At 41.5% G+C, this 24,768-nt stretch overlaps 1 protein-coding gene across 2 annotated transcripts in view; it reads left to right on the forward strand.

Moving 5' to 3' along the window:
• The window catches only part of ADCY1 (adenylate cyclase 1), a 1,189,286-nt gene that overhangs the window by 811,639 nt on the left and 352,879 nt on the right, over window positions 1-24,768 (forward strand). For both annotated transcript variants that reach the window (XM_075315022.1, XM_075315023.1), the window contains 3 exons: window positions 287-442; window positions 953-1,147; window positions 3,125-3,222. In XM_075315022.1, the coding sequence (XP_075171137.1) occupies window positions 287-442; window positions 953-1,147; window positions 3,125-3,222 (449 nt within the window). The remainder of the gene's footprint in view (window positions 1-286; window positions 443-952; window positions 1,148-3,124; window positions 3,223-24,768) is intronic.

The following is a 24,768-nucleotide window of genomic DNA, read 5'->3' on the forward strand; positions in this document are numbered from 1 at the left end:
ACAGATACAGGGGTCCTCCTCTGACTCCCAGCTGTCATGACAACCTATTGGCATCCCGTAATCATGTCATGGGACCGCCACTGAGAGCTGAGAATGACATGCTCCCCACCTGTGCGCGTTAAATCCCACTGTCAGAGATTGACAGAGGGATTTAATTACTTAATAAAATGTAATGGCACAATAGAAATGCGTAACTAATAAAATGTGAATATACTTTTTGTCTTACAGTTTTCTAAATTGTATTTTTTCAATGCCGTTTTTAATATATGTGTTTTCCTTTTGCCAGATATTTCCTGGACTGATTCTGTCTGATATAAAGCCTGCCAAAAGAATGAAATTCAAGACTGTCTGCTATCTCTTAGTTCAGCTCATGCACTGTCGTAAGATGTTTAAGGCGGAAATCCCTTTTTCCAATGTAATGACTTGTGAGGATGATGATAAGGTAAAGACACTGAGCACTTTCTACTCTATGTATATCCTAGAAAGTTATTGTATATTTGATTTTTGTAGAGAAATAGAAAACACTATAATTTGTGTTCTTAAGTGAGCTTTTAAATGTTTGACTAGATGCTCATTTGTGTACTATATTAAGATTAATTTTGTAATAGTACAAGCTTTTACATTTACAAAGTTGCACCTGAGTTAGGCCAGTTTCATATAATATAGTCAGATAATTATGGATTGCCCATGGAGCACAAAAGCGGGACCTCTAAGTCTTCCTGGTATGAACCCAGGTGCTCTGACCATATATATTTTCTATAGATATACTTAACTCAAACTTTTATGATAAACTTACAAAGCAAGAATGAACTGATCAGTAATTGAAATGTTACTGAGAGGGACATTTGTTATAATCTTCATCATGTTGCATGTAAAATTACTAGTTGTAATTACAAATATCTATGGCTAATCAGTTTTGATAACTGTGCTTTCTTATGTTTTATTAAATTAGAGAAGAGCTTTACGAACAGCCTCAGAAAAACTCAGGAACCGTTCTTCCTTTTCTACAAATGTCGTACAGAGTACTCCAGGAACACGTGTAAATCGTTATATTAGTCGTTTGATTGAGGCTCGACAAACTGATTCTGAGATGTCAGATTTGAATTTTATAAGTTTAAAATATAAACAAGCTGATCGCGAACAGAAGGTAGGTAGTTCCAGATAGTAACTCATGTTATACCTAGAACTACTGTTTAAGGCTCTGCTAACAGGCATGGTATTGGCCATGTCTCCTATCCTATTCTAAAAGGAAAAGTGCATGATACCTGTCGATTGTGCATTGGTCCCTACAGGTATCTGTGGGTGAGACCTCTGATGACAAGTGAGTGCCACTGAGAGTCTTGTTTTCTCCAACACACAAAGTGATAGACATACTTGATTACATTACTTTGATAGTGTCAAGATATTTTGCAGATCACATGGTTATAACAGAAGACCTGGCACAATTGCTATAAGGCTGGAGTCACACTTGTGTGTGACTCATTCAAGGATCTCATCTCACTGCTCGGACTGGCCACGGCTCTCCTGACAGGAGCGGGTCAGCTATATGGAAATACATGTGTCACTGTCATCTCCAGGCATGTAGAGACCAGTGAGAGCCTTTGGCCTGAAGCCTTTCATCTGGCTCTTTTCATTTAAATGGGTTTCATTTCTCTTCGCACTGAAGTGGTTAATTGTCAGTTTTGCTACTGCAGCTTTTCCAAAGCAGTTCCTTGCCTAGTGATCAACTGCACTCACTTTGTAGTCACGCCCTTCAGCTCTAAATAGTGGCGTATCCCAGCAATCACTGATGAAGATACCAAGTAATTTATGTCCTGGCTGTCTTGGAGGAATGTTCTGCAGTCGATGTTCCTGTGCTCAGGCAATATCCTTCTGTTTGTTAATTTTCTCCCTGTTTGTCTTTACTTCCCTGGTGTATTGTTAGCACAGCGGTGATGTCTAGTGAACCCTACCTGCCCCTTACGAATTAGGGTTACTTAAGGGCCTATATAGGTCCCAGGTTCCTGTTTGCAACAGTTGCAGAGACTGTATAGGGACTGGTGAGGAGAAAATGGACAGTTGCAGGTGCATTAGGAGGTGCCCACCTACCCCTCTCACTAGTTCCAAGGCCTCTAGTTTTTTTTGTGTCCCCAGTGCCCCCTTTTCATGTATTTTATGTTATACATCAGACGCTCAGAGGTCTGAACGCACCTCACCAAGCTTGCTACATGAAGCTGACACGCACTGGTCAGGAGAGACGCCAGCCTTCCAGGTGATGAGATTTGATTCTTGCCTTCGCTACAATATATCTGTAATTTAAAGGGAACCTTTAATGCTGTACATACATGTAGCCCCAATCTGTGAGCAACATGATATGAAGAAGGAGAGGCTGAGCATGGTACAAAGGTTTGTTGGAAAATATTCAGCATACATTGTATCTGATGTTTGATAGCATTGGAAACCAGTGGATGGTCTTAATCAATCCTTGATTAGAACTGCTCACTGGATTCATATGCTCAAATTTCAGTTTTATCATTAGTCCCCTTATATGTTAGTCTTTCTTGAGTATCCTATACATAAAAATGAAAGTACCAGTAATGTTTATGTAAATTATTCTGTATCAGTGGAAAAACAAATTGACCAAAACTACAGCTCACAAGGACATATCTGAAATGTGTCCCATGTACAACCAGTTCAAGGTGCCTGCCAGCGAGCAGGCAATCCCAATAGTAATCTGTGGGATCCGCAAGGTTTCCTCAGTACGTGATCCAGCATTTGTAAATATAAAACTTATCTTTATTCATACATTAGAAAATACATCCAAGGAAAAATAAATACAGTGGCATAAAAATGTACGCCTTACACATTTTGATTAGTCGTGCAGGATTAAGAACAAGGCAATTTGAAATACGTATGTTTTTATGTCACTGGATTTATGTCACTGGATTATTGTGGTCCATTTTCCTTAGATGTATTTTTGAATATCTGAATAAAGAAGAGTTTTCTATTTACAAGTGCTGGATTGTGTACTTAAGAAACATTAAGTATATTGCAGATTTCTACTCTGTATACATCACCTTCCATACTTTTGTAAAAAAAAAAATCAGCTGTTTCGTTTAAACCAATCCTTTCTTTCTCTTAACAGTATCACCAGCTTCATGATGAATATTTTACTAGTGCAGTCGTTCTTTCATTGATTTTAGCTGCCTTATTTGGCCTTGTCTACCTTTTGATAATTCCACAGTAAGTATTCTTATTAAATTCAATTTTAACCAATTTATAGCTTGTAAATCATAGGTTAAATACAGTTATAGGCATCTAGTCCCAACAAAATGTGGCTCTAAAAGTAAGTTGTCAGGAGTAGTGATAAGGCCCCTTTCACACGTCAGTGATTCTGGTACGTTTGTGCTTTTTTTTAAACGTACCAGAATCACTGACATACGCAGACCCATTATAATGAATGGGTCTGCTCACACGTCAGTGATTTTTCACTGCACGTGTCTCCATGCAGCATACCCGCGTGTGCGTGATTGCTGCACGGAGACATGTCCATTTTTTTCTGGCATCACTGATGTTCCACGGACCACGCAGTGGTGTGGTCTGTGAAACACGTGCCAGAAAAAAACGTGCATTTAAAATAATAAACATTTTAACTCACCCGGCTTCAGCCGCGCTCTCTGCAGCCCGTCCTCCCTGCTGCTTCTAAGCCGGCTGATTACTGTCGCGCATCTTAATGATGCATGACACAGCCGACCCGGAAGCAGCTGCTGCAGGGGTCAGCGCCGGCCGGATGCTGCACCGTGGGAGGATTCAGCACCACGGAGAGTGGGAGCGGGCACAGGTGAGTTGATTTCTAAGTGCAATCACGGGCCACGGAGAACGGAGCCCGGATTGCACTTAGACAACCCACGTGTGCCGTGATTCATGGCACACGCAGGGACATGTGCGTGTTTTACACGCCAGTGAAAAACGTCACTGTTTTTCACTGACATGTGAAACGGGCCTAAGCGAGATACTACCATACTCAGGAGCTCGGTACTCAAAACAAGCAGGTTGGATGCTCAGACGAGGTAGACTTCAGTACTGAGTATAATGTAAGTAAGTCAGTGGGAAGCTCGAGCATTGTTCATGAAAATCTTCCAGAAAAGGCTTGAGTTTCCCATTGCCTTCCATTATGCTTGGTACTCAAGTCAAGCATCTGACCTTGTTTCGAGTACAGAGCACCCGAGCATGATAGTGGTCGCTCATCATTTGTCAGGAGCTTAAAGCGTAAGCGTTTAACTTTTTTTTAATAAATCATTAGTACACATGAAAATATGCAACTTTGTAATATTTCTTATCAGACAAATTTGCTTCTTTCTCTGCCAGAACTGATCAGTCATCAAAATTCTCAATTCTGAGGTAAAATCTGTATTCAGTGAAAACTTTCCCATTAATAATAAGAGATGGCAGTTGTTACTGATAAGATTCTATCCAGACAGAATTGAGAGTAGGGAGGAGCTCTGCCTCTAGCTCCTCCCATTCTCATAGAATCTCATCAGTAATATCGCCATCTCCTATCTCAGTAATGGGAAAGTCTTCACTGAATACAGATTTTACCTTAGAATTGAGAAGTTTGATAATCTTTGCTGGGTAATGTAGTGACAGTTTACAAAAACCTTCCTGGCTATCAATGGATTTGTTTAGTACCAGACAAATGGAAGGTGATTTTAGGTTTTGTATACCCATGTGGCTACATGTGTCATTATGCGACCCCATAGAACTGATTTTGCGAAGAAACTCTACACTGTATACACAATTATTGGGCAACTTGCATTTTTGATGATTAATTTTATTATTGGTCAATTTGTAAAGTTATATCTGAAATCTGAATATTTAAGGAAGTAAAAGGGAGGTTTTGTCTTTTTAAGGAGAATATGTGTGTAGAATTATTGGGCAACTAATATTGCGCAAAATTACTATACAACTAAAATGAAAAACATAAATTTTCCCACCTCAATTTTTATTTTTATCTCTTCTAGTTCTAAAATCCATTTATGACATTTAAAACAAATATCAGTAACCAATATTGCTATCGTTCCTTTAAATAAGCCTTTCATCCAATGAGTCAGTCAGTTTCTTAATCTGTTGACTCTCAAAGGCATGTCATTATTCTTTCATCTTGAAGGACTTTACTGGCTAACCAAACAATGGAGTACTTTGATGCATGGGATGGAGCATTGTCCAAAAAAAAATCATAGTTTTCTAGAAAGATGTGAACTTTTTCCTGCACTAATACTCGTGTAGGTGGAAACTGGCAGTAGGTTTGGGAGTTGATATTGAGTCCATCTTCAGCCTGAAAAAGTCCTGCTAGCTCGTCTTTGGCAGCTAACCCCTTAACATGTGACATACCATACCTTTAAGTCATGGTTGGGAAGGGGTTCCCAACCAATAACATATAAGTACATATAGGTACGTCAAGGCTATCATGCTGGCATATAAGCTGGGATCGCACCCAGGAAGTCATAGCTGAGCCCTGTCAGTCACTGCCAGAGCTGTTCCCCTCACCACCGTTTGCTGCTTAACCCCCTAATTGCAATATCCTAGTCATTGAAGCATTTTAGAGGCTAGTAGAGGGAGGGGGCTTGAGATGTAATCCCGGGTTGCATATTTTTGCATATCAGCTATGATGGCCTGTTAGACTGTGCTAGGACAATGGTCAAGAAGGAGTTCTGCCAGTGTAACACTGACAGGTATAATGCATTACAATACATGCGCATTGCATTGCATAAGTACCAATGATCAAAGTAAAAAAAGTCCCTTATAGGGAAAGAAGTAAAAAAGTGAACAAAAAAAAATTTCTAAAGAAAGAACAAAAAACAATTTAAAATATTATTCCAGTAAATACTTATTTATGTAAAAACAAAAATAACCAAACAAGAACACATATTTGCTATCACCGCATCCGGAACTTCCCAATCTATAAAGTTGTTATGCTTTTTAATCCCTAAAGTGAACACCGTAAAAAAAATAATAAAAACATGGCAAAAAAAATGCATTTTCATCATGTCGCCAAAAGAAAAGACGAATGATAAAAAATGTGCACATACATAAAAATTATAAATTATATTGCTGAAAATGTGATCTTGTCCAGCAACAAACACTCAGCTCCATCTTTGAAAAAAAAAAAAAAGCTATAGCTCTTAGACTATAGCAATTCAAAAACAATATTTTATTGTAAAATAGTTTTTATTGTGTCAGAACAGCAAAACATAAAAAATGGTATAAAGGTGGTATCGCTGTAAGCATACTGACGCAAAGAATAAAGCTATTTGAGCACTTTCACCAATCCGTGAAAAAATAAATTAAAAAAAACTATTCTTTACCTTCTGTTAATTTGTTCAGAGAGGTGTACCACCCTGTCTCACCCAAACAATGCAGTAAGGCTTGGCTCACATTTATTCTGTGCTCAAGGCTGAGCACTTACACCAGAGTTTGCATATAAATCTCTGAAATATGTAATTCTGCCCCAAACATGCACTATAATGAATCAGAGGGAGTAATTTTGGCCTATATCTTTCTGGACTCTAATCCAGTGGTGTCTGTATTTCTAAGCTTGCATAAAAGCACGGTCAACCACAGTTTTGTGCACTTTTAAAAAGATAGACACCACTGAACAGAGGCCAGATGGACTCCAAAGTAATTCTGCTTCCTCTTCATAGGGAATGAATCCCCAGGGATGTCATCTGAATCATGTCATTCGGAGATTTAGAAACCAAGCAAAATATGCGCTCTAAAATCCAAATGCCCACCATTCCTCTCAGCCCCACATTGGGCCTAAACCACATTTAGCATCCACGATTGGAATTTCTGTTGCAATGAGAGCCTGCTTAATTTATGGGATGCGTTTCTCCAGAAGCATGAGCTGTGCACAATATATGGGCACTATAATGTACTGGGCAGTATAATAGCAGTTTTGTAATTTTCATTCAGTGACATCCATTGCTGCTTATTTCTGGAAAACACCAATGGAGTCAAAATCTTCATTACAAATGTCGATAAATTCTGAGAGGGGTATAATTTCCAAAATGAGGTTGCTTGTGGAATTCTGCTCTTCTGGCTTTTACGGGATTTGAATATGGAGTCTGCAAAGTATTCTAGAAAAATCTGTGCTTCCTGCGTCAAATAGTGCTGCTTCTTTCGCAATTCTCGCCATGTGGGTAAGCATTACTGTACAGCCACATGGGCTATTGCCACATTAATTAGAAATTATGTGAAATTTTTTAGTGCCATTTTTACTCATGTTCCCTTGTGAAAATGTAAAATCTGCAGCTACAATCAAACTTTTTGTTTTAAAAATGTAATTTTTTTTTCTTCACCGCCCAAAGGTATAAAATTCTGTGACACACCTCTTGTGTAAATATGATCATTGCAACCGTTGATTAGTTAATTGAGAGGTGTGATTTGTAAAATGGGGTTATGAGGGATTATCCTTTTCTAGCATCTCAGTGGCTCTGCCAACGTGACATGGCACCATAACAGCAATATCTGAACTATAATATAGTGCTCCTTCCCCCCTTCTGAGTTTTGAATTGTGCCTGAAAAATAGTTCCCAATTACATCTAGGGTATTGGTGCAATCAGGAAAAATTGCACAACAAACTCTGTGGTCAATTTTTTTCTATTAGCCCTTAGAAAAATTACAAACTTGGGCCTAAAATAACATTTTAGTGGTAAAAATGTAATTATTCTTTCTTCACCACGAAATGATATAAAATTCTGTGATACACCTATGGTGCCAATATTCATACTGCAGCCCAAGATTAATTAATTGAGGGGTGTAGTTTGTAAAGTAAGGTCACTTATGGAGGTGCTGTTTTTCTGGCATGTTAGGAGCTCTGCCAATTTGATATGGCACCCCAACCTTTCCAGCAAAATCTGCACTCCAGTATGTCTCGCCTTCCTTTCTTAGCTTTGTATTGTGCCTCAAAAGTAGTTTTTGACCACATATGGGGTTTTGGCATACTCAGCAAAGATTTCATAACAAATTGTGTGGTCCATTTTCTCTTGTTACCCTTGTGAAAATGAAACCTTTGGGGCAAAAATAACATGTTTGCCAGGAATATGTTTTTTTTTTTTATTTTCACAGCTCTACGTTATGAAATTTAGTGAAATGCCTATGGGTTCAATGTGCCCACCATACCTCCAAATACATTCCTTGAGGGATGTAGTTTCCAAAATGCGATCACTTGTGAGGGTTTCTTTTGTGACATGGTATCTGCAATGTGCTCCAGTCAAAACTGTATCCATATACTCAGGAGAAATAGCACAGTAAATTGTGTGATCCAATTTTCCCTTTTACCCTTGAGAAAATTAGAAATTTGTGGGAAAAATGTGATTTCTCATTTTAATGGCTCAGCATTATAAAATTCTGTGAAGCACCTGTGGGTTCTAGGTGCTCACCTCACCTAAAGGTAAAGTAGTTGAATGGTGCTCCTTCCCTTCCAAGCCCTGCCTTGCACTCAAGCATTAGTTTTTCACCACATATAGGGTATTCACATACTCAGGAGAAATTGAACAACAAATTATTATACCCATTTTTCCTGCTACCCTTACGAAAATGAAAATGCAAAATTTGTGGCTAAAACAGTATTTTTGTTGGAAAATATCACATTTTATTTTTTTCCTTCTACATTGTTTTAATGCCTTTGAAGCACCTAATGGGTAAATAAACTTCTAGGATGTAGTTTTGAGTACGTTGAGGAGTGCAGATTTTACTTTTGTCACTTTTGGGTATTTTCTGTCACCTAGGCCTCTCAAAATCACTTCAAATGTGATGTGGTCCCTAAAAAAATTGGTTTTGTAAATGTTATTGGAAAAAGGATAAATTGCTGATGAACTTTTAAAACTTCTAACTTCCTAACCAAAAAATATGTTTCAAATAAGGTGCTGATGAAAAGTAGACATGTGGGAAAACTTTTTTTAACTACCATATTTTTCGGACTATAAGACGCACCGGACCATAAGACGCACCCTGGTTTTAGAGGAGGAAAATAGGAAAATAAAATTTTAAGCAAAAAATGTGGTCATGACACACTGTTATGGGGCGAGGATCTATCGCCGACACTATTATGGGGGTAATGTCCCCAAATTCTCTACTAAGGTACCCCAGCCTGGCAATGATCCTCCTGCCTTGTATATGTACCCCATCCTGGTATATGCCCTTACCCTGCTATATACTGCCATCCTGCTATATATTGCCATCCTGCTATATGCCCCCATCCTGATATATACTGCCATCCTGGTATATATTCCCACCCTGCTATATATTCTCATCCTGCTATATACCACCATCCATACTGCTATATATCCCCATCCATCCATCCTGCTACATACCCCATACATCCTGCTATATGGCCCCATCCTGCTATATACACCCATCCTGCTATATACACCCATCCTGCTATATACACCAATCCTGCTATATACACCTATCCTGATAAATAACCCCATCCTGGTATATGGCATGTATTCTGTATCACACAAAAAAACCCCAAAAACGTTTATACTCACCTTTCCTCGCTCCATGCAGCATTGCTTCTCCCCTTGTCTGTGGCGGCCGCAGCGCCGCTGGAGTGCGGAGCCGTCACCGGTCACTTTCCTGCAGCATTGCGATGTCCTCCTGTCTGCTGGTCAGCTGACCTGCCTGACTAGCGGCGCACACAGCGATGACTTCATCGATGTGCTCACCGCTCTCTACACAGATCAGCTGACCGGCACAGACAGTGTTATGGACAAGATTATGAACTCTTATGAGTATATAAGAGTTATATGGAGATATCCAAAAACCAGGATTTAAGATGCTGTTTGAGACTGTGTACCACATCCAGTTCTGCATTTTGATATAAGAATCAAACAGTCTGGGCTTTCATGTGATAAGTGAATCATGCTGCTGACATAGCTTAATATAAATGAGGAAGCAAGCACATAACAATATATTGTATATCACAGAATAAGCTGTTCTACTTTATCCAATAGGATAGACGTGCTACGTATTCTTGGCTCCTAGCCAATAACTTTTCTTAAATTTTTGTCCAACTTCCGTATTAAATCAGTCTTACTTTCTATTCATATCCGAGTACGTCTCTGGTGTTAATGAAAGAGAGTGGTATGCATGCTACTACAATTGACTCATAATTTGGAGCAGAAATATTTAAGAGGGATGCACACTTAGATTGCATCACAGTAAATTTATGGATGGCCTTACCAACAGGAGGACATCGCGGTGCTGCAGGGATCGTGGCCGGTGAGTTATACTGATTCACTGCCCCCCGTGCTGCTGATGATGCACGGGGGGCAGTGAATACAGCCACACATGATCACTCCAGGCTGTAGTTATCAGGGGTGATCACGGCCGGCTGTTTAATATGCGCGCACCCCCCGCCTATCATCCCGCCCATGTGTCAGTGCCGGCTTCAGTGCTGAGAGATGATGGGCAGGAGGATGAGCGTGCATATGTAATGAGCGGGCCCACGTGGTCACGGCAGGCACTGCCACAGCCTGCTGGTGCCGCCGATGACCAGCTCCACCACAGCACCCTCATTCCCGGCCGCAGCCCTATAGTCAGACCATAAGACGCACCATCCACTTTCCTCCAACATTTGGGGGAAAAAAGTGCGTCTTATGGTCCAAAAAATATGGTACTTTGTATGGTATAACTCTTTTTTAAGGGCATCAATATTCAGTTTGAAAATTTTCGTCAAATTTTTGATATTTTCATAAATAAAAGCAAATCCTATTAACAATACTTTACCACTAACATGAACTACAGTAAAGAAAAAAACATTATCAGAATCACTGGAATAGATTCAAGCATTACAAAGCTATTACCTCTTAAAGTGACACAGGTCAGAATTGAAAAACTGGCCTGGGCAGGAAGGTAAAAACAGGCTTGGGAATGAAGCAGTTAATACACGTCTTTTTTTCTCAACATGATTTTTGTGACCCTGTTGAGTGTTTAAAATACAACTTTTGATGTTTCTGTGATCACATCCAATTATCATTAACAATTTCAAGAATGCTGCATCCCTCTTTAAAAATTGAAAAAATGTTTGATTTTTGAGAGTCAGTTGATTCTCTTTATGGCCTATTTTGCCTGAGGAAAAGAAGCTGCCTAATAATTCTGAACACCTTGATAAAGGATGTTCATATTCTTAGGCCTCACCCGCCCTCATTACTAGAGTTGAGCGCGGTTTGTGGTTCGAGGTTCGCCAGTTCGCGGTTCGAGTAACTTGGGGGGTGTTCTAGATAGAACTAAAACTTGAGCTTTTTGCTAAAAGTTCGGCAGCTCAAGTTACGTTCGAGAACGGTTCTATCAGCAAAAAGCCTAGCTAATTAGTAGCTGGCTTTTCACTGTAATAGTGTGAGTCACACTATTATCAAACTTCAGCGTATAGTGTGCGGGGGGGACGGGTTTTAGATCTGTGGTACTGAGAAAATTCCGATCGCCATTTTTTTTTTTCTAAGCGCGCGTGTAGTGGGGCGGGCCAGCATTTCAGCCAATCCCAGACACACACATGGCTAAGTGGACTTTTTGACAGACAAGCAAGGAGATGTGTCATAGGCTGTCCATGTCACATGTCCTTGCATTATAAATACGGCCATTTTACCTCAGGACGCCATTATCTGCCTTCTGCGTCTGGGTGACAGTCACCGCTCACACAGCTCCTGTCGCCGTTCCTGCTGTGTACACTTTACACACAGCGCTCTACAGATTAGGGACAGAAGTTTATTTCAGCCCTTTTAAGGGCTAATTTCCTCAGTCTCAGAGCCATAGGTGACAGTCAGGTCCGTGGAAACGCTATATGCAGCTTCAGATAACAGTGTCTGTGTACCTAAGGTCAGGGAATTCCTTGCTGCATTTCACCATTAGGAGGGATAGAAAATGAGGCTTCCTTTCCTCTACACTGACCCACAAGCCAGCAACTGTACCCTCCTGCACATTTTTGAAAAGCCATTTTAATTGAAAAGAATGCTGCCAGTTAGTGCCATCCAAAGAGTGGCTGCTGTACTCCATTATTGGGCCACTTGTGTCAAGCAAGTCCCACCACCTCTGCATTCTACCCTCCTGCACATTTTTGCAAAGCCATTTTAATTGAAAAGTGTGCTGCCAGTTAGTGGAATCCAAAAAGTGGATGTTGTACGCCATTAGTGTCCCACAGGTGCCAAGCAATTTCCAGCACCTCTGCATTCCACCCTCCTGCTCATTTTTACTAAGCTATTATAATAGCAAACACTGCTGAAACTTAGTGGCATCCAAAAAGTGGCTGTTGTACTCCATTAGTGTCCCACTGGTGCCAAGCAATTTCTAGCACCTCTGCATTCCACCCTCCTGCTCACTTTTACTAAGCGATTATAATAGCAAACACTGCTGAAACTTAGTGGCATCAAAAAAGTGGCTGTTGTACTCCATTAGTGTCCCACTGGTGCCAAGCAATTGCCAGCACCTCTGCATTCCACCCTCCTGCTCATTTTTACTAATCGATTATAATAGCAAACACTGCTGAAACTTAGTGGCATCCAAAAAGTGGCTGTTGTTCTCCATTAGTGTCCCACTGGTGCCAAGCAATTTCTAGCACCTCTGCATTCCACACTCCTGCTCATTTTTACTAAGCTATTAAAGTAGCAAACACTGCTAAAACTTAGTGGCATCCAAAAAGTGGTTGTTGTACTCCATTAGTGTCCCACTGGTGCCAAGCAATTTCCAGCACCTCTGCATTCCACCCTCCTGCTCATTTTTACTAAGCTATTATAAGAGGAAACACTGCTGAAACTTAGTGGCATCCAAAAAGTGGCTGTTGTACTCCATTAGTGTCCCACTGGTGCCAAGCAATTTCCAGCACCTCTGCATTCCACCCTCCTGCTCACTTTTACTAAACGATTATAATAGCAAACACTGCTGAAACTTAGTGGCATCCAAAAAGTGGCTGTTGTACTCCATTAGTGTCCCACTGGTGCCAAGCAATTTCCAGCACCTCTGCATTCCACCCTCCTGCTCATTTTTACTAAGCGATTATAATAGCAAACACTGCTGAAACTTAGTGGCATCCAAAAAGTGGCTGTTGTACTCCATTAGTGTCCCACTGGTGCCAAGCAATTTCTAGCACCTCTGCATTTCACACTCCTGCTCATTTTTACTAAGCTATTATAGTAGCAAACACTGCTAAAACTTAGTGGCATCCAAAAAGTGGTTGTTGTACTCCATTAGTGTCCCACTGGTGCCAAGCAATTTCCAGCACCTCTGCATTCCACCCTCCTGCTCATTTTTACTAAGCTATTATAGGAGCAAACATTTCTTAAACTTAGTGGCATCCAAAAAGTGGCTGTTGTACTCCATTAGTGTCCCACTGGTGCCAAGCAATTTCCAGCACCTCTGCATTCCACCCTCCTGCTCATTTTTACTAAGCTATTATAATAGCAAACACTGCTGAAACTTAGTGGAATCCAAAAAGTGGCTGTTGTACTCCATTCGTGTCCCACTGGTGCCAAGCAATTTCCAGCACCTCTGCATTCCACCCTCCTGCTCATTTTTACTAAGCTATTATAAGAGCAAACACTGCTGAAACTTAGTGGCATCCAAAAAGTGGCTGTTGTACTCCATTAGTGTCCCACTGGTGCCAAGCAATTTCCAGCACCTCTGCATTCCACCCTCCTGCTCACTTTTACTAAACGATTATAATAGCAAACACTGCTGAAACTTAGTGGCATCCAAAAAGTGGCTGTTGTACTCCATTAGTGTCCCACTGGTGCCAAGCAATTTCCAGCACCTCTGCATTCCACCCTCCTGCTCATTTTTACTAAGCGATTATAATAGCAAACACTGCTGAAACTTAGTGGCATCCAAAAAGTGGCTGTTGTACTCCATTAGTGTCCCACTGGTGCCAAGCAATTTCTAGCACCTCTGCATTTCACACTCCTGCTCATTTTTACTAAGCTATTATAGTAGCAAACACTGCTAAAACTTAGTGGCATCCAAAAAGTGGTTGTTGTACTCCATTAGTGTCCCACTGGTGCCAAGCAATTTCCAGCACCTCTGCATTCCACCCTCCTGCTCATTTTTACTAAGCTATTATAAGAGCAAACATTTCTTAAACTTAGTGGCATCCAAAAAGTGTCTGTTGTACTCCATTAGTGTCCCACTGGTGCCAAGCAATTTCCAGCACCTCTGCATTCCACCCTCCTGCTCATTTTTACTAAGCTATTATAATAGCAAACACTGCTGAAACTTATTGGAATCCAAAAAGTGGCTGTTGTACTCCATTAGTGTCCCACTGGTGCCAAGCATTTTCCAGCACCTCTGCATTCCACCCTCCTGCTCATTTTTACTAAGCTATTATAATAGCAAACACTACTGAAACTTAGTGGCATCCAAAAAAGTGGCTGTTGTACTCCATTAGTGTCCCACTGGTGCCAAGCAATTTCTAGCACCTCTGCATTTCACACTCCTGCTCATTTTTACTAAGCTATTATAGTAGCAAACACTGCTAAAACTTAGTGGCATCCAAAAAGTGGTTGTTGTACTCCATTAGTGTCCCACTGGTGCCAAGCAATTTCCAGCACCTCTGCATTCCACCCTCCTGCTCATTTTTACTAAGCTATTATAAGAGCAAACATTTCTTAAACTTAGTGGCATCCAAAAAGTGGCTGCTGTACTCCATTAGTGTCCCACTGGTGCCAAGCAATTTCCAGCACCTCTGCATTCCACCCTCCTGCTCATTTTTACTAAGCTATTATAATAGCAAACACTGCTGAAACTTAGTGGAATCCAAAAAGTGGCTGTTGTACTCCATTCGTGTCCCACTGGTGCCAAGCATTTTCCAGCACCTCTGCATTCCACCCTCCTGCTCATTTTTACTAAGCTATTATAATAGCAAACACTACTGAAACTTAGTGGCATCCAAAAAAGTGGCTGTTGTACTCCATTAGTGTACCACTGGTGCCAAGCAATTTCCAGCACCTCTGCATTCCACCCTCCTGCTCATTTTTACTAAGCTATTATAATAGCAAACACTGCTGAAACTTAGTGACATCCAAAAAGTGGCTGTTGTACTCTATTAGTGTCTCACAGGTGCCAAGCAATTTCCAGCACCTCTGCATTCCACCCTCCTGCTCATTTTTACTAAGCGATTATAATAGCAAACACTGCTGAAACTTAGTGGCATCCAAAAAGTGGCTGTTGTACTCTATTAGTGTCCCACTGGTGCCAAGCAATTTCCAGCACCTCTGCATTCCACCCTCCTGCTCATTTTTACTAAGCTATTATAATAGCAAACACGTTGAAACTTAGTGGCATCCAAAAAGTGGCTGTTGTACTCCATTAGTGTCCCACTGGTGCTAAGCAATTTCCAGCACCTCTGCATTCCACCCTCCTGCTCATTTTAACTAAGCTATTATAATAGCAAACACTACTGATACTTAGTGGCATCCAAAAAGTGGCCGTTTTACTCCATTAGTGTCCTACTGGTGCCAAGCAATTTTCAGCACCTCTGCATTCCACCCTCCTGCTCATTTTTACTAAACGATTGTAATAGCAAACACTGCTGAAACTTAGTGGCATCCAAAAACTGGCTGTGGTACTCCATTAGTGTCCCACTGGTGCCAAGCAATTTCCAGCACCTCTGTATTCCACCCTCCTGCTCATTTTTACTAAGCGATTATAATAGCAAACACTGCTGAAACTTTGTGGCATCCAAAATGTGGCTGTTGTACTCCATTAGTGTCCCACTGGTGCCAAGCAATTTCTATCACCTCTGCATTTCACACTCCTGCTCATTTTTACTAAGCTATTATAGTAGCAAACACTGCTAAAACTTAGTGGCATCCAAAAAGTGGTTGTTGTACTCCATTAGTGTAACACTGGTGCGAAGCAATTTCCAGCACCTCTGCATTCCACCCTCCTGCTCATTTTTACTAAGCTATTATAATAGCAAACATTTCTGAAACTTAGTGACATCCAAAAAGTGGCTGTTGTACTCCATTAGTGTCCCACTGGTGCCAAGCAATTTCCAGCACCTCTGCATTCCACCCTCCTGCTCATTTTTACTAAGCGATTATAATAGCAAACAGTGCTGAAACTTAGTGTCATCCAAAAAGTGGTTTTTGTACTCCATTAGTGTCCCATTTGTGCCATGCAATTTCCAGCACCTCTGCATTCCACCTTCCTGCTCATTTTTACTAAGCTATTATAAGAGCAAACACTGCTGAAACTTAGTGGCATCCAAAAAGTGGCTGTTGTACTCCATTCGTGTCCCACTGGTGCCAAGCAATTGCCAGCACCTCTGCATTCCACCCTCCTGCTCATTTTTACTAAGCGATTATAATAGCAAACACTGCTGAAACTTAGTGGCATCCAAAAAGTGGCTGTTGTACTCCATTAGTGTCCCACTGGTGCCAAGCAATTTCCAGCACCTCTGCATTCCACCCTCCTGCTCATTTTTATTAAGCTATTATAATAGCAAACACGCTAAAACTTAGTGGCATCCAAAAAGTGGCTGTGGTACTCCATTAGTGTCCCACTGGTGCCAAGCAATTTCCAGCACCTCTGTATTCCACCCTCCTGCTCATTTTTACTAAGCGATTATAATAGCAAACACTGCTGAAACTTAGTGGCATCCAAAATGTGGCTGTTGTACTCCATTAGTGTCCCACTGGTGCCAAGCAATTTCTAGCACCTCTGCATTTCACACTCCTGCTCATTTTTACTAAGCTATTATAGTAGCAAACACTGCTAAAACTTAGTGGCATCCAAAAAGTGGTTGTTGTACTCCATTAGTGTCCCACTGGTGCCAAGCAATTTCCAGTACCTCTGCTTTCCACCCTCCTGCTCATTTTTACTAAGCTATTATAATAGCAAACACGCTGAAACTTAGTGGCATCCAAAAAGTGGCTGTTGTACTCCATTAGTGTCCCACTGGTGCTAAGCAATTTCCAGCACCTCTGCATTCCACCCTCCTGCTCATTTTTACTAAGCTATTATAATAGCAAACACTACTGAAACTTAGTGGCATCCAAAAAGTGGCTGTTGTACTCCATTCGTGTCCCACTGGTGCCAAGCAATTTCTAGCACCTCTGCATTCCACCCTCCTGCTCATTTTTACTAAGCTATTATAATAGCAAACATGCTGAAACCTAGTGGCATCCAAAAAGTGGCTGTTGTACTCCATTAGTGTCCCACTGGTGCTAAGCAATTTCCAGCACCTCTGCATTCCACCCTCCTGCTTATTTTTACTAAGCTTTTATAATAGCAAACACTACTGAAACTTAGTGGCATCCAAAAAGTGGCTGTTGTACTCCATTAGTGTCCCACTGGTGCCAAGCAATTTCCAGCACCTCTGCATTCCACCCTCCTGCTCATTTTTACTAAGCTATTATAATAGCAAACATGCTGAAACCTAGTGGCATCCAAAAAGTGGCTGTTGTACTCCATTAGTGTCCCACTGGTGCTAAGCAATTTCCAGCACCTCTGCATTCCACCCTCCTGCTCATTTTTACTAAGCTATTATAATAGCAAACACTACTGAAACTTAGTGGCATCCAAAAAGTGGCTGTTTTACTCCATTAGTGTCCTACTGGTGCCAAGCAATTTCCAGCACCTCTGCATGCCACCCTCCTGCTCATTTTTACTAAGCGATTGTAATAGCAAACACTGCTGAAACTTAGTGGCATCCAAAAACTGGCTGTGGTACTCCATTAGTGTCCCACTGGTGCCAAGCAATTTCCAGCACCTCTGTATTCCACCCTCCTGCTCATTTTTACTAAGCGATTATAATAGCAAACACTGCTGAAACTTAGTGGCATCCAAAATGTGGTTGTTGTACTCCATTAGTGTCCCACTGGTGCCAAGCAATTTTTAGTACCTCTGCATTTCACACTCCTGCTCATTTTTACTAAGCTATTATAGTAGCAAACACTGCTAAAACTTAGTGGCATCCAACAAGTGGTTGTTGTACTCCATTAGTGTCCCACTGGTGCCAAACAATTTCCAGCACCTCTGCATTCCACCCTCCTGCTCATTTTTACTAACCTATTATAAGAGCAAACATTTCTGAAACTTAGTGGCATCCTAAAAGTGGCTGTTGTACTCCATTAGTGTCCCACTGGTGCCAAGCAATTTCCAGCACCTCTGCATTCCACCCTCCTGCTCATTTTTACTAAGCTATTATAATAGCAAACACTGCTGAAACTTAGTGGAATCCAAAAAGTGGCTGTTGTACTCCATTAGTGTCCCACTGGTGCCAAGCATTTTCCAGCACCTCTGCATTCCACCCTCCTGCTCATTTTTACTAAGCTATTAAAATTGCAAACACTACTGAAACTTAGTGGCATCCAAAAAGTGGCTGTTGTACTCCATTAGTGTCCCACTGGTGCCAAGCAATTTCCAGCACCTCTGCATTCCACCCTCCTGCTCATTTTTACTAAGCTATTATAATAGCAAACAATGCTGAAACTTAGTGGCATCCAAAAAGTGGCTGTTGTACTCTATTAGTGTCTCACAGGTGCCAAGCAATTTCTAGCACCTCTGCATTCCACCCTCCTGCTCATTTTTACTAAGCGATTATAATAGCAATTACTGCTGAAACTTAGTGTCATCCAAAAAGTGGTTGTTGTACTCCTTTAGTGTCCCATTTGTGCCATGCAATTTCCAGCACCTCTGCATTCCACCCTCCTGCTCATTTTTACTAAGCGATTATAATAGCAAACACTGCTGAAACTTAGTGGCATCCAAAAAGTGGCTGTTGTACTCCATTAGTGTCCCACTGGTGCCAAGCAATTGCCAGCACCTCTGCATTCCACCCTCCTGCTCATTTTTACTAAGCGATTATAATAGCAAACACTGCTAAAACTTAGTGGCATCCAAAAAGTGGCTGTTGTACTCCATTAGTGTCCCACTGGTGCCAAGCAATTTCTAGCACCTCTGCATTCCACACTCCTGCTCATTTTTACTAAGCTATTAAAGTAGCAAACACTGCTAAAACTTAGTGGCATCCAAAAAGTGGTTGTTGTACTCCATTAGTGTCCCACTGGTGCCAAGCAATTTCCAGCACCTCTGCATTCCACCCTCCTGCTCATTTTTACTAAGCTATTATAAGAGAAAACACTGCTGAAACTTAGTGGCATCCAAAAAGTGGCTGTTGTACTCCATTAGTGTCCCACTGGTGCCAAGCAATTTCCAGCACCTCTGCATTCCACCCTCCTGCTCACGTTTACTAAACGATTATAATAGCAAACACTGCTGAAACTTAGTGGCATCCAAAAAGTGGCTGTTGTACTCCATTAGTGTCCCACTGGTGCCAAGCAATTTCCAGCACCTCTGCATTCCACCCTCCTGCTCATTTTTACTAAGCGATTATAATAGCAAACACTGCTAAAACTTAGTGGCATCCAAAAAGTGGTTGTTGTACTCCTTTAGTGTCCCACTGGTGCCAAGCAATTTCCAGCACCTCTGCATTACACCCTCCTGCTCATTTTTACTAAGCTATTATAAGAGCAAACATTTCTGAAACTTAGTGGCATCCTAAAAGTGGCTGTTGTACTCCATTAGTGTCCCACTGGTGCCAAGCAATTTCCAGCACCTCTGCATTCCACCCTCCTGCTAATTTTTACTAAGCTATTATAATAGCAAACACTGCTGAAACTTAGTGGAATCCAAAAAGTGGCTGTTGTACTCCATTAGTGTCCCACCGGTGCCAAGAATTTTCCAGCACCTCTGCATTCCACCCTCCTGCTCATTTTTACTAAGCTATTAAAATAGCAAACACTACTGAAACTTATTGGCATCCAAAAAGTGGCTGTTGTACTCCATTAGTGTCCCACTGGTGCCAAGCAATTTCCAGCACCTCTGCATTCCACCCTCCTGCTCTTTTTACTAAGCTATTATAATAGCAAACACTGCTGAAACTTAGTGGCATCCAAAAAGTGGCTGTTGTACTCTATTAGTGTCTCACAGGTGCCAAGCAATTTCCAGCACCTCTGCATTCCACCCTCCTGCTCATTTTTACTAAGCGATTATAATAGCAAACACTGCTGAAACTTAGTGGCATCCAAACAGTGGCTGTTGTACTCCATTAGTGTCCCACTGGTGCCAAGCAATTTCCAGCACCTCTGCATTCCACCCTCCTGCTCATTTTTACTAAGCGATTATAATAGCAAACACTGCTGAAACTTAGTGTCATCCAAAAAGTGGTTGTTGTACTCCTTTAGTGTCCCATTTGTGCCATGCAATTTCCAGCACCTCTGCATTCCACCCTCCTGCTCATTTTTACTAAGCGATTATAATAGCAAACACTGCTGAAACTTAGTGGCATCCAAAAAGTGGCTGTTGTACTCCATTAGTGTCCCACTGGTGCCAAGCAATTGTCAGCACCTCTGCATTCCACCCTCCTGCTCATTTTTACTAAGCGATTATAATAGCAAACACTGCTGAAACTTAGTGGCATCCAAAAAGTGGCTGTTGTACTCCATTAGTGTCCCACTGGTGCCAAGCAATTTCTAGCACCTCTGCATTCCACACTCCTGCTCATTTTTACTAAGCTATTAAAGTAGCAAACACTGCTAAAACTTAGTGGCATCCAAAAAGTGGTTGTTGTACTCCATTAGTGTCCCACTGGTGCCAAGCAATTTCCAGCACCTCTGCATTCCACCCTCCTGCTCATTTTTACTAAGCTATTATAAGAGAAAACACTGCTGAAACTTAGTGGCATCCAAAAAGTGGCTGTTGTACTCCATTAGTGTCCCACTGGTGCCAAGCAATTTCCAGCACCTCTGCATTCCACCCTCCTGCTCACTTTTACTAAACAATTATAATAGCAAACACTGCTGAAACTTAGTGGCATCCAAAAAGTGGCTGTTGTACTCCATTAGTGTCCCACTGGGGCCAAGCAATTTCCAGCACCTCTGCATTCCACCCTCCTGCTCATTTTTACTAAGCGATTATAATAGCAAACACTGCTGAAACTTAGTGGCATCCAAAAAGTGGCTGTTGTACTCCATTAGTGTCCCACTGGTGCCAAGCAATTTCTAGCACCTCTGCATTTCACACTCCTGCTCATTTTTACTAAGCTATTATAGTAGCAAACACTGCTAAAACTTAGTGGCATCCAAAAAGTGGTTATTGTACTCCATTAGTGTCCCACTGGTGCCAAGCAATTTCCAGCACCTCTGCATTCCACCCTCCTGCTCATTTTTACTAAGCTATTATAAGAGCAAACATTTCTGAAACTTAGTGGCATCCAAAAAGTGGCTATTGTACTCCATTCGTGTCTCACTGGTGCCAAGCAATTTCCAGCACCTCTGCATTCCACCCTCCTGCTCATTTTTACTAAGCGATTATAATAGCAAACACTGCTGAAACTTAGTGTCATCCAAAAAGTGGTTGTTGTACTCCATTAGTGTCCCATTTGTGCCATGCAATTTCCATCACCTCTGCATTCCACCCTCCTGCTCATTTTTACTAAGCTATTATAATAGCAAACACGCTGAAACTTAGTGGCATCCAAAAAGTGGCTGTTGTACTTCATTAGTGTCCCACTGGTGCCAAGCAATTTCTAGCACCTCTGCATTTCACACTCCTGCTCATTTTTACTAAGCTATTATAGTAGCAAACACTGCTGAAACTTAGTGGCATCCAAAAAGTGGTTGTTGTACTCCATTAGTGTCCCACTGGTGCCAAGCAATTTCCAGCACCTCTGCATTCCACCCTCCTGCTCATTTTTACTAAGCTATTATAAGAGCAAACAGTGCTGAAACTTAGTGTCATCCAAAAAGTGGTTGTTGTACTCCATTAGTGTCCCATTTGTGCCATGCAATTTCCAGCACCTCTGCAATCCACCCTCCTGCTCATTTTTACTAAGCTATTATAAGAGCAAACACTGCTGAAACTTAGTGGCATCCAAAAAGTGGCTGTTGTACTCCATTAGTGTCCCACTGGTGCCAAGCAATTTCCAGCACCTCTGCATTCCACCCTCCTGCTTATTTTTACTAAGCGATTATAATAGCAAACACTGCTGAAACTTAGTGGCATCCAAAATGTGGCTGTTGTACTCCATTAGTGTCCCACTGGTGCCAAGCAATTTCTAGCACCTCTGCATTTCGCACTCCTGCTCATTTTTACTAAGCTATTATAGTAGCAAACACTGCTAAAACTTAGTGGCATCCAAAAAGTGGTTGTTGTACTCCATTAGTGTCCCACTGGTGCCAAGCAATTTCCAGCACCTCTGCATTCCACCCTCCTACTCATTTTTACTAAGCTAATATAATAGCTAACACGCTGAAACTTAGTGGCATCCAAAAAGCGGCTGTTGTACTCCATTAGTGTCCCACTGGTGCTAAGCAATTTCCAGCACCTCTGCATTCCACCCTCCTGCTCATTTTTACTAAGCTATTATAATAGCAAACACTACTGAAACTTAGTGGCATCCAAAAAGTGGCTGTTGTACTCCATTAGTGTCCCACTGGTGCCAAGCAATTTCTAGCACCTCTGCATTCCACCCTCCTGCTCATTTTTACTAAGCTATTATAAGAGCAAACACTGCTGAAACTTAGTGGCATCCAAAAAGTGGCTGTTGTACTCCATTAGTGTCCCACTGGTGCCAAGCAATTTCCAGCACCTCTGCATTCCACCCTCCTGCTCATTTTTACTAAGCTATTATAATAGCAAACACGCTGAAACTTAGTGGCATCCAAAAAGTGGCTGTTGTACTCCATTAGTGTCCCATTGGTGCTAAGCAATTTCCAGCACCTCTGCATTCCACCCTCCTGCTCATTTTTACTAAGCTATTATAATAGCAAACACTACTGAAACTTAGTGGCATCCAAAAAGTGGCTTTTTTACTCCATTAGTGTCCTACTGGTGCCAAGCAATTTCCAGCACCTCTGCATTCCACCCTCCTGCTCATTTTTACTAAGCGATTGTAATAGCAAACACTGCTGAAACTTAGTGGCATCCAAAAAGTGGCTGTGGTACTCCATTAGTGTCCCACTGGTGCCAAGCAATTTCCAGCACCTCTGTATTCCACCCTCCTGCTCATTTTTACTAAGCGATTATAATAGCAAACACTGCTGAAACTTAGTGACATCCAAAATGTGGCTGTTGTACTCCATTAGTGTCCCACTGGTGCCAAGCAATTTCTAGCACCTCTGCATTTCACACTCCTGCTCATTTTTACTAAGCTATTATAGTAGCAAACACTGCTAAAACTTAGTGGCATCCAAAAAGTGGTTGTTGTACTCCATTAGTGTCCCACTGGTGCCAAGCAATTTCCAGCACCTTTGCATTCCACCCTCCTGCTCATTTTTACTAAGCTATTATAAGAGCAAACATTTCTGAAACTTAGTGGCATCCAAAAAGTGGCTGTTGTACTCCATTAGTGTCCCACTGGTGCCAAGCAATTTCCAGCACCTCTGCATTCCACCCTCCTGCTCATTTTTACTAAGCTATTATAATAGCAAACACTGCTGAAACTTAGTGGAATCCAAAAAGTGGCTGTTGTACTCCATTAGTGTCCCACTGGTGCCAAGCATTTTCCAGCACCTCTGCATTCCACCCTCCTGCTCTTTTTTACTAAGCTATTATAATAGCAAACACTACTGAAACTTAGTGGCATCCAAAAAGTGGCTGTTGTACTCCATTAGTGTCCCACTGGTGCCAAGCAATTTCTAGCACCTCTGCATTCCACCCTCCTGCTCATTTTTACTAAGCTATTATAAGAGAAAACACTGCTGAAACTTAGTGGCATCCAAAAAGTGGCTGTTGTACTCCATTAGTGTCCCACTGGTGCCAAGCAATTTCCAGCACCTCTGCATTCCACCCTCCTGCTCACTTTTACTAAACAATTATAATAGCAAACACTGCTGAAACTTAGTGGCATCCAAAAAGTGGCTGTTGTACTCCATTAGTGTCCCACTGGGGCCAAGAAATTTCCAGCACCTCTGCATTCCACCCTCCTGCTCATTTTTACTAAGCGATTATAATAGCAAACACTGCTGAAACTTAGTGGCATCCAAAAAGTGGCTGTTGTACTCCATTAGTGTCCCACTGGTGCCAAGCAATTTCTAGCACCTCTGCATTTCACACTCCTGCTCATTTTTACTAAGCTATTATAGTAGCAAACACTGCTAAAACTTAGTGGCATCCAAAAAGTGGTTATTGTACTCCATTAGTGTCCCACTGGTGCCAAGCAATATCCAGCACCTCTGCATTCCACCCTCCTGCTCATTTTTACTAAGCTATTATAAGAGCAAACATTTCTGAAACTTAGTGGCATCCAAAAAGTGGCTATTGTACTCCATTCGTGTCCCACTGGTGCCAAGCATTTTCCAGCACCTCTGCATTCCACCCTCCTGCTCATTTTTACTAAGCTATTATAATAGCAAACACTACTGAAACTTAGTGGCATCCAAAAAAGTGGCTGTTGTACTCCATTAGTGTCCCACTGGTGCCAAGCAATTTCCAGCACCTCTGCATTCCACCCTCCTGCTCATTTTTACTAAGCTATTATAATAGCAAACACTGCTGAAACTTAGTGACATCTAAAAAGTGGCTGTTGTACTCCATTAGTGTCCCACTGGTGCCAAGCAATTTCCAGCACCTCTGCATTCCACCCTCCTGCTCATTTTTACTAAGCGATTATAATAGCAAACACTGCTGAAACTTAGTGTCATCCAAAAAGTGGTTGTTGTACTCCATTAGTGTCCCATTTGTGCCATGCAATTTCCAGCACCTCTGCATTCCACCCTCCTGCTCATTTTTACTAAG

This window comes from Anomaloglossus baeobatrachus, chromosome 6 (genome assembly GCF_048569485.1).
Source record: "Anomaloglossus baeobatrachus isolate aAnoBae1 chromosome 6, aAnoBae1.hap1, whole genome shotgun sequence".
Classification (NCBI taxonomy): Eukaryota; Metazoa; Chordata; class Amphibia; order Anura; family Aromobatidae; genus Anomaloglossus; species Anomaloglossus baeobatrachus.